We start from the raw sequence: 10,740 nt of genomic DNA on the forward strand, positions 1-10,740 counted from the left end.
CTGTTTCCATGTACTTTCTCTCTGACTGTGCTCAGCAGGGAGTGTGGGCTTTATTCCCTTTCACCTGAAAAATGCTATGATACTCAGTGGCCCGAAGGGAATTGTAGACCCTGTGCAAATTCTCCCGACTCCATTTGGGAACAGACCATCTGTGTATCTTGGGGATTAGAAATCGGCCACACACAGTTCACTTTTAATTCCCTGGACGAAGGTTAGGATGTGCCCGGAGTTGGCTTAACAGCATCTGCATCCTCATCTGTAACAACCTCCTCTCCCTCTCATCAATGTGCTGGTGCCTAACTGGGGGCGAGAGTGCTGAGGGTCTGTGGTGTGTGTTTATGTGTTTGTTTGAGGCAGGGTCTCCTACGCAGTCCAGGCTGGCCTGGAACTCACTGTGGAGCCCAGGCTGGGCTCGAACTCCCAGGGATCCTCCCGCCTCTCTCCCAAGTGCTGGCATGACAGGTGCGGAGCATCACGCCCGGCAGGGTCTGCTTTTGAATTTAAGCACGGGTGAGTGGGCTAGAAAAGACCCTCCATGACCACGGGGTCAGAATACAGCTGCTGCTGCTCCCCCTGGGACACTGGACACCGTGGCCTCCCGCTGCTCAGTCAGAAGCATCAGCAGGCGGCGAGACTTGGAGATGAGCTTGGCACAGGCAGGGGGCACGGGGCGGGGGGGCTCAGCACAGCCCATTTCCAAAATGCTGATGAGCTGGGCAATGAGCCTCCTCAGGTTGTCGTCAGGGATGAGAGGCTGCAGCAAGTGATTCAGCCCTGTTTCTAACCCGACCCCCAGGGACGGCAGCACTGGGGAGGTGATGTGTGTGGGCATCGAGGCCAAGCCCGAGGCAGAGTCTGCAGCAGACACACGAAGGTCCCCTGATGCTGACGGGAAGCCTCCTGGAGGGGAGTCCATGAGGCTCCTCAGTGCCCGGAACCCAGGCCTCTTTGCTGGGGTCAGGCCGCTGCGTGCATTTCCCTTGGTGAGCTGTGCCCTCAGGTTGGTCTGGGCTGTTCTGAGGGACACAGGGAAGAGAGTTCCAGCCAAGCAATGACTCTTTTGTGTCTGCCAGGCAGGTGGAGTTGCCTTCACTCTTAGCACTCTGTCCCACCCGTGGTTTAGAAACCGTATGCTGTGGGTGAAGTCTTTCACTCTGCTTCTCACCACAGGCTGGGCTCTGGAGGTGGGGGACCTGCCCAGCCAGGGAGCCACCAGGGAGGAAGGGGTGGCCGCCCTCTGTCTCTCTGTGAGGTCGGAGAATCTGGCTGGGTTCCTGGGCCTGGGGGCCCTCATGACACTGCTCCAGCTCCGTGGCACTGGGGTCCCCGAGGCTGCTTGTGCAAGGGGCCAGGTGACCTGCCTGTCCCTGACCTGCTGCTTCCTCCTGTCCTGCAGCAGCCTTTTACCTGTGCCCTTCAGGCCCCTGAGGCCCGTGTCCACTGTGTGCAGCCTTCTTCCTCTCAGGGCCTCCGCCATGCTGTTTTCCTGTGTTGGAGCCCTTCCCAGTGTTCTAGCCTCCCAAGTGCTGGGATTACAAGTGTGCTCCACACACAATACCTGGCTTCTGTTTTGTTTGGTTTTGGTGTGTTTTGCTATTATCATTTCACAGATAAGAAACCTGGGCTCATAGCAGTAAGTAACCTGCCCGAATGCCCAAGGCCACATATGAGGAGGCCCTTACACTCCAAAGCCTCTTGAGCATGATTTTAGTATATGTGCTGCCGAAGCAGTCACACCCTCTTGACCATGATGCTGCCCTGTTAGCAGGGTTTGGGACCCGGGGAAGGGCAGACCCTGCTGCTGAGCAGACTAGGGCATGGCCAATCCCTTCTCCAGCTGCCCTGACCTGTCAATCACCCAGACACCTGACCCAAGCCCTGCGCCAGACAATGCCATCTTCATTCTCCTGGCACAAGATCAGGCAGGTTTCTAACAGGACGGCCTAGATCTGATGTCTCATGGGAGAATACAGATGGTGGCCATTTACCTTGGGCACTCTGCAGGGTGAAATTCTTTTCCTCTGTTACCTGGCCAGCACGTGCTGTGCAGAGCACTTCTGTTCAGAATATTTCTTTTCCCTACTTTTTGACCTTTCATTCCTTTGATAAATGTAAAAATCTCTACATCTTTGCTTCTTGTCCAAGTCATCGAACAGGACAACAAGAGCTCGAAAGGGTCCCTGGAAAGAGTGCACGGCACTCCAGGATCCCGCTGTTCTGGGGGAGCCACCCAGGAGGTCAGAAAACTCAGTGGAAGCTGGGGACCCTACTTGGCAGAGCCCGCACTCTGCCACTCACTGCCAAGTGCTCCTGCCAGCCCTGGCCATGCACCCGTGGCTTTGTCCTTCTGGCTTCCTGGAGTCTGCAGGACAGAAACCAGAACAGAGGCCTCCTGTCCTGGCCCCTCCTGGGTTGCACGATGGGGGAGTGGGAGAGACTCTGTGCCTGGGCTGGATGCAACCTCCGCCTTCCTCTGCCCGTGGGCCACCAGGCCCCTGAGGGTCAGAGTGAGAGGGAAGGCACGCAGGCCGGTCCTGCGCTTTTTTATTTTTTAAATGCTCAAAATCAAACGGAGAAATCTGTGCCATGCCCTCCACGTTGTTCTGTCCCTAGCATGTGGGGGGCTGTGGTCTACCTAGTGCGCGCGCGCACACACACACACACACACACACACGTGTGTACACGCACACACACACCTGGAGTAGTTGAAGCCAGAGGTGCTGGCCCCAGGATTAGGGTGGCAGACCTTCCCAGGAGGCACCTCCTCTCACCTCTGAGGGTTTCAGGCCAGCTCCACCCTGGCCAGGCCAGTATCACCAGTCGGGCAGGAGGCCAGAGCCAGCCCTGGGCGACAGGGGAGGGAAATTGGCCCTCCCGGGGCACACTGGGTGACTCAGTTTACCACTGCGGAGGGAGGAGCCCTGAGGCCCTGGGGTCCAGGACCCCTCACCATTCATTCGGAGGCACGGGCCAGGGCACAGTGGAGCCTGGGGCCTGGAGCAGGGCTGTAATTCGGTGGAGGGTGCAATCTCGCTGCTCCCCGCCCCTTGCCAGGCCCCAGAGCCTCCCAGGAGAACCGGCTGTTCCTGCAGAGCTCCCGCCCCCTCCTGTACCAGCCCCGCCCTGGACCTAGGATGGAGTTCTTTCTTTGTTTTCCTTTTCCGTTGCAATCCCGGGGAGGGAGCCCAGGGCTAGACACAAGGCAGCAAGCGCTCTGGCCCTGAGCTGCCTCCCTGGGACTTTTTTCTTTTGAGAGGCATTTTGCTAAGTTGCTGGTCTGGAACTTGCAATCTTCCTGCCTCGGCCTCCTGAATAGCTGGGATCATAGGCTGTGCTCCTTCGCCCAGCTCAGGAAGGGGTCTCTAGGCCAGTTAGTGGGGACCCTGCTGATCTACAGTTCCCAGCACTCTGGGTGGCTGAGCCAGGGGGATGCAGCCCAGACTGGGCCGATTATCGAGAACCTGCCTCAGAATTCAAAACAAACTAAAACAAAGAGAACACGAAGCTGTGGGGACGTACCGTACCTCAGTGGGAAGGCCCTGGGCTCAATCCCCAGTACTGAAAGGGAGAGTAAGGAATCCCCTCACTTCCCATCCTGGGCTTCCCTACTTAATGTCCACCTCACCTGGCTTGCTTTCTTCAACCGCTGGCAGACAGCAACGTGGAGACACACACGCACACATGTGGAGGATGTACCTACATTTGCATATATATTGTCATAGTGCTTTGTTTTGTTTTTGAGTATGGGGGAATCGAACTCAGGACCTTGGGAATGCCTGGAAGGAGCAGTGCCACTGATCTACATCCCCAGCCCCTGGCTTATTGTTCTTTCTAAAGCTGGGGATTGCATCAAGAACCTTCCTACTGAGCTACACTCCCAGCGCCGCTTTTATTTTTTATTTCCTGAGACAGGACCTCACTCAATTGCCCAAGCTGGCCTCAAACTTTCAAGCCTCCTGCCTCAGCCTCCCACATAACCGTTCACAGATTTGTACCACCGTGATGGGCACTAACACTGCTTTTACCAAAAGAGAACGAGGGGCCGGGGATTTAGCTCAGTGGTTTCGGCAGCAAGATCCAGCAGGGCTCAGCACCCTGCCAGCCCCCACCGCAGGGCTGAGAGGTCGCACCGGACCCCCAGGCCCCAACTCGGTGCCTCAGTCCAGGCAGGCGCTTGCCATGCATCTCCTGGAGTCTTCAACACTTCCTCAGGGAAAACTCCACACCGAGGGGCCAACCCAGGCCCCCAAGCCAGACTGAACTCGGATCTGACAACAAATCCCGAGCCACTCCACTGCGTGGGCGGGCTCTGCTGGAGCCTGGTCCCAAGGGTCAGTGAAGGTTATCCGGATTCTGTATGTTTCTTTTTTTTTTCTTTATCTAGACTCAGCTAGTACACTGAGGGAGGGGAAAGGCTTCAAGGGTTAGGAGGTAAGCGGGGGGGGGCGCACAGTAATCCCAACACTAGGGAGGCTGAGGCAGGGGGATCCCCTTGAGTTTGAGTCCACCCTGAACTACGTACCGAAACCCTGTAACAAAACAAAAGAAAACACAAACGGAAGCGGAGATGGAGGAAAGGGCCAGGTGCTGCTGCTGAGAGGAAAACTAGCTGGGCCGGCTGCGGAACTGGAGTTGGGTCTGGGCCCATGGGGTCTCCAGGCTGAGGAGGGAAGGGCCCTGGGCAGCCCCGCCCAGCCCGCATTGTGAGGTGGCCCAGGCTGCATCAGGGGCTGGGCCCAAGGGAGGGCAAGGTGGGGGCGAGTGGGGTCCTGGGCTCCCCCTGCCAGGGCCCAGCATGAGCAGCACCTACCACTGGGAGGCCCGGCGCCGGCAGATGGCTCTGGACCGGAGGCGGAGGCTGCTGGCCCAGCAGGAGCAGCAGGTGCATGAGGGGCCCAGCCTGTGGGGCCTCAAACAGGAGGGAGGGAGACAAAGGCCTCAGGGGCTGCCTGCTGCCTGGGCTCGGCCAGCCGCTAGCAGACTCGGTGTTTGTTTCCCCTGCTGGGGATCGAACCCATGGCCTCACGCACCACAGGCCTCTGCTCTCATCATGTGCCCAGCCCGCGCCTGGGGGGCTGTGAAATCGCACTGTCCCTGCTGTCCCTGACCCTCAACGGCCACTGGCCTGTGTGCTGAGGGGCCCTCCTCTGTGGCTACTGAGAGGGAGGACCTAAATTTTATATTTTATATACATTTAAATACAAAATTAGAGTAAATATTCAATTGACATATTTAAAAATTTGAAGTACATTTGGCGCAATTTGGGTATATGAATCTACTTGTTTGGCTGTAAATTATGTGAAATCTGAATATAGATAAAATATTGTTGATGAAGCCAGAGTGGTGGTGATCCCTGTGGGGCCAGCCTGGGCAACTGAGCTACATGCTGTCTTGAAACAAAAAACAGGGCTGAGGATGTTGCCCAGTGGTACAGCACCCCTGCGTTCATTCCCAGTAATGCAAAAGGAAAACAGTTGCTGGGCATGGTGTGGGGGTACTGAGGATTGAACCCAGGGCCTTCCCACTGAGCTACATCTTCAGCACTCAAAAAAATTTTACAGCTGGGTGTGGAGGTGCATGTCTGTAACCCCAGCACTCTAGGAGGCTGAGGGAGGTGGATCATCTTGAGTTTGAAGCCAGCCTGGGCTACATAGCAAGACCCTGCTTAAGAAAAAGATGTTTTTTGAGACAGAGTCTAAGTCGCCAAGTTCTCCAGGCTGGGCTTGAACTTCCAATCCTCCTGCCTCAGCCTCCCAGAGTGCTGGGGTGACAGGTGCATGACACCACACCTGGCTCAGTGTCCAAATGAGCATGTGCTATTAAGTGTAAAATGCATGTCGGGTTTTGAAGACTTAGTATGAAAACAAAAAATAGAGAATATCTGTTAAGCCAGGGACTGGCTCAGTGGTGCCGCCGCCTGCCTCACAAGCGCAAGGTCCCGAGCTCGATCCCCGGTACCAAAAATGAAAGAAAGAAAATATCAGTTAATATTTTCATATTGATCCAGGTTTGGATAGCTGGTTAAATCACAGTCAGCTCACCTGGCTCTTCCGATGTCCCCTGGGGCTGTCAGCAACTAGAGTTGCTCACGCGCCGGCGGACACTATTACTGAGCAGCACGGCAGCAGAGTATTTGCCAGGGACGACACTGTCCCCCGCCGGGCGCTCCAGTCAGGACGCGGGTGCCCCGCGAGCGCCCTCCCGGTGGGGGCTGTGGGGGCGAAGGAGGTGACGCTTGTGGGGGCTTCTCGCCAGGAGCTGAAGAAAGACAGGAAGGAGGAGGAACATCGCTCTGAGAAGAAACCCCAGCCACAGCCGGAGCCCGAGGAGCCTGGGCCGACGCGGGCGCAACTCCAGCGGCCGCCACTGCCGCCGCCGCCAGGCCCCGGGAGACAGGACGCCCGGCCTCAGTGCTCCTTCCTGCCCAACCTCCAGGCGGGGCAGCCCCCCTGCGGGGGCCGCAGACCCCAAGCCTGGCCGCCCATCCTCCCCGGCCCCGGTCAGTGGGGTGCGGGGTACCAGCCTCCCTGGCTCTGGTGGGCTCCAGGGAGAAGCCTGAGCCTTCCGCGGGGTGAGGGGCAAGGCCTCAGGCGGCAGAGGGGCGGGGCAGGCAGGGGCGGGGCAGGCAGGGGCGGGGCTTCCCGCGCCCCCTCTGAGACTCCTGACCCTGGTCTGGCCCCCGCACCTCGGCTCTCTGTGGCCTTCAGTCACTGTGCTTATTTCTGTCACCAGGCCTCAGGAACCCATGCCAGCCTGGACCTGCCAAAAATACCGGGTACTCGAGACTCACGGTGAGACGGGGGCAGCAGGACAGGCAGCGTGGCTGCAGTGCACTGGGGATGGAACCTGGGGGTTCGCTACCACTGAGCTGCATCCTTACCCTCAGGACCTTGCTAAGTTTGCCCCTTGGCCTCAAACTTGTGCTCCCCCCGCCTCGCACAGGGCTGGGATTCCCGGTGTGTGGCACCATGTCTGGCAGGCTAGTATTCGTTCCAGTGCTGGGGATTGAACACAGGTTCCTGGGCGCTTAGCTACACCCCTCCTGCTCTCCCTTTTTACCCTGAAACAGGATCACACTCAGTCATTGAATTGTCCAGGCTGGGCATGAACTTGGGATCCTCCTGCCTCAGCCTTGCAGAGTGCTGGGATGACAGGGGTGCACCTGCACGCCATGCCCGGATGGTAACTCTCAGTGAGACTCAAGTGGTACAGGCTTTGGAGAGGTCTAGGCCTCAGGGACCGTGTCCTGTGTGAGGTCTCGAGGGCAGCACTTAGGGTGCTGAGATGTACAGTGGGAGCCCCGGCTGTTTTGGATCCAGACCTCTGCAGCAGCATCAGGCCAGTAACTCAGCGCTGGCCTTGGGGCTCCTAAAGCCAGGAGCATTGTTTCTATTTTGCTTTATGCTCTTCAGAGCTTTCCTAGCTGTTTTTAACCCATCACCTATTTTTTCACTTTAGTTCTTTCCAATTGGAGGGTTAGTTCTGACTCCTCCTGTGACCACAGTGTGTCCGCCTGCACTTCCTGGCTCTCTGAGGCCACGCTGTCCTGCCTTTGCCCCACCTCCACCGCGCCTGTGATCTTAGCAACTAAAGCCAAGGAGGAGGGAGCTCGGCCAGGGTTTGCTTGAGAGAGATACGTCCGAAGTGTGAAAGGCAGCAGAATTGGCAAGCAGTTGGTCCACAACCAGAACGAGACCGTTCTCACACCGGGGCGCAGTGCCTTGGGGCAGAGGCTTGAGCCACTCCAGGCTGGTTGTTTCGGCCCCAAAATAGAGCGCCCAAGGCTCCAAGGGGTCAAGGGCTCAGTTAAAGTCTCAAGGGAGATAACTTTTCTTCGTTGAGCTGTCTGGATGTTATTTTTCACATGCTCCCTAAGTTCCATATCTAAAGTTCTTGTTCGTGAAAAGCAGTGACTATTTAACTATCTTTTGCAGCATTTATTTCAGCACTGCAGGCCAGCCTAGGCCGAAAGCGATTACCCTGCGTTTTAGCCCCAGCTGACTACCTTTACTACCTTTCCCCACGTAACTGAAGCACATATCTCCTTTTCCAGGCTTTGCTTCCTGTTTGGACTTCCTTATCTTGATGCAAGGTGCACTGTGTCACAGTTTCTTTTTATTTTCTTTTTTCCTTTTTATTCTCTTTTTTCCTTTTTATTCTGAGTAGCCTCACTGAGCAGGTGGTTGCTTGTGGTTCAAACCCCACATTGGGAACCAATTGCCAGAGACCCCTGTAGTCAGGTTCCGGTCCCCACCTGCCCAGTATACGACGCAGGCCTGAGAAAAAAATACAGTAAGAGACAGAACTAGGGGAGAAAGTGGGGGCCAGGGCGACCAATGCTGGTGCAACCGACAAAGGCCCTGGCCAGTCCCAGGCACTGGCTTTTACTTTTTTGTGGTACCCGGGACCAAACTCAGGACCTTACATTTGCAAGGCAGGGGCAGCAACACTGAGCTAAATCCCCGGCCCGAGGCACTGGCTTTTATTGGCAATCAGTTGGGGTAAAGGCAAGCTGAGCACAGTTTGTATGGAAATTAATGTAAAATGGCTCATCAAGGACAAGACAAAGCACTGTCAAATTAGGAACAGAATACACAAAATATATGATTGTGATTCAAACACTGTCCTTCTAGTCTGAAGGTTTTAGTTGTAGGGAGGGAATTTGGGTGCGAGTTACTGTGACCTGGGCACGCAGGCTTCGGGTGGACTCACTTCTATAAACAAGCCAGTGGTGGGGCTCACTCTTCACAGCCTGCCTCGGGCATGATCAGTATCACACACCCTGCACGGTGCAGGAGGAGGTCTCGGTTGCTCTCTTTCCCCAGCCTGAGGGTTCAGCAGGCCCTGAACAGCAGCATGGAGATGCTCACTCGGTTGGCTCCTGTCCCTTCCTCTTCTCAGTCAACCGATTATGTCCAGCAGTGGTGACCCAGACGTGGACTGCAGGACCCCGGCCGTCATCTCCAAGAACGGAGGAGCAGCCACGCTGACCACCGGCAGGGGCCGCCCGTGGAGCCCTCGCTCTGGGAATTGCTGTCTGCAGTCAAGTGTGGCTCCTGGGGTCCAGGCCCTCACCAGCTTCCCGGGGCACGACCCACGGGAGACGGGGAGTGGAAGGCAATTCCGTGCTTCTTTCTTTTTCAAGACAGGGGCTCACTGTGTAGCCCAGGCTGGCCTCGTATTCACAGCAATCCTCCTGCCTCAGCCTCCTGAGTGCTGGGATCACAGCACCACCATGCCCAGCAATTCCTTGCTTTTGCCAAGGGTGCAAGTCGGCCCTGGGCCTCCTGAGCCTGCACTTCCTGCTGTGGCTCCTCCCCTTGATCTGTAGCCACAGCTGTCGGGGGTCCTGACAGTCACTGGGGTGTCACCCCACTGTGGGACTACATAACCTGTGTTCCTTTTCTCCAGCCCCATTGTGATTAAATGTGAGTTAATGGCTAAAGATGCTTGTTAGTTTTGGGACACTAGATAAAAATCTGTAACAGACCTAAAGTCCCAAAGTAAACTACTCAACTCCTTGTTTGCCCGGAACTGATGTTCCGGGCACCACAATTTTTAGAACAGGCTGCAAATGTCTGCTGACCACTAACAGTCGACCACTAACCTTTGTCCCCTTTTCTTTGATTCTATATGTTAACTTCCCCCTCAAACCCCTATAAAAACAGCCTCGGACTCTGAGCCAGCTGCCTCTCTAAGCTATTTTGCTTTGGGAGTGCCATCTGGCCAGACTAATAAAGGTCTGTTTTATTTTCCAACTTGGCCGGTGTGTTCCTTCCCGGGTGTTCTTCGCTGCAGTCAGCTCCTCGGAGCGTTTGGTAAGGCTCTCAGTCTTACATTCTGAAGGCACCGCTGGGATTCCTGGGTGTGCTTCACTACAGTCAGCTCCTCGGAGCGTTTGGTAAGGCCCTCGGTCTTACACCGCCCCCCCCCAGCCTGTCCGAGGGGGTGTCACGCCCGAGCAGCCCGGCAGCAGAGAGGCAGCTGTTGGGCAGTGGAGGAGCACAGCTGGGCAGGAGGCCACCCCATGCAGGATCCTGCAGAACCCGGCCTCAGTCCCTCCATCCAGCAGAGACCCAAGGCTCCCCAGCCCCAGCTCCCTTCCCTCAGCAGCCCAGGAAGAGGGGACAGGGCCGGGGGACCCAGTCCTGGTGTCCTGCACCCTGAGAAGGGGTTTGCGGTCATGACCCGGGTCCCAGGCAGCAGAGGGGTCTCTTGAGGGAGGAGGAAGAGAGCTCAGGGTGGGCTGCCTGCAAGTGACTGCTCAGAAGCCGGAAAGCAGGGTATTTATGGCAGCATCTGGGAGGCTGAGGCAGGAGGATGGCAAATTCAAACCCAATCTGAGCAGCCCAGTAACTTAGCAAGACCCTGTCTTAAAATGTAAAGGAAAAGGGCTGGGGATGGAGGTCAGTGGGAAGGCCCTGGGCTCCATGCCCAGCTCGGTGGGCAGCAGGGCATCTCTTAGGCCTCGACACCCGCTGGAGAGCAGCAGACAGGTGGTGAGATGGGAATGGCCCAGCGCCCCTCCTGCTGGTGGCTTTATAGCCAGTGCAGTTCCATGTTTACTGAATATGAATCCCTGACATCTGGCTGATAGGTCTCCCACTACCTCAGCAGCTATTATGTATAGTAGCTGCCCTCTTCCTATGGTGCCTTGCCCCCTCCCCTGTGTGACATCATGCCAAGATGGTTGCTCCCACCAAAGAATAAACCCTTCTTCCCAGCATGCCCCTGTTCCCG

At 56.5% G+C, this 10,740-nt stretch overlaps 1 protein-coding gene across 4 annotated transcripts; it reads left to right on the forward strand.

Moving 5' to 3' along the window:
- The first annotated feature begins 686 nt into the window (after positions 1-686).
- On the forward strand, positions 687-9,759 carry LOC147823926 (uncharacterized). Of its 4 annotated transcripts, none has more exons than XM_087191374.1 (4): positions 687-983; positions 6,256-6,571; positions 6,733-6,791; positions 8,902-9,759. In XM_087191374.1, the coding sequence occupies exons 1-4, from the start codon at positions 819-821 to the stop codon at positions 8,926-8,928; spliced, it is 567 nt and encodes a 188-aa protein (XP_087047500.1). In that variant the 5' UTR covers positions 687-818; the 3' UTR covers positions 8,929-9,759. The 4 variants fall into 4 exon arrangements, with proteins under 4 accessions (XP_087047500.1, XP_087047503.1, XP_087047501.1 ...); XM_087191377.1 differs by having other exon boundaries at positions 693-983; positions 6,256-6,499; positions 8,923-9,759; XM_087191375.1 differs by having other exon boundaries at positions 695-983; positions 6,256-6,499.
- The last annotated feature ends 981 nt before the right edge of the window (positions 9,760-10,740 follow it).

This window comes from Heterocephalus glaber, unplaced genomic scaffold (assembly GCF_053883595.1).
Source record: "Heterocephalus glaber isolate CG9 unplaced genomic scaffold, H.glaber_assembly_v1.0 deba00001563, whole genome shotgun sequence".
NCBI classification, from domain to species: Eukaryota; Metazoa; Chordata; class Mammalia; order Rodentia; family Bathyergidae; genus Heterocephalus; species Heterocephalus glaber.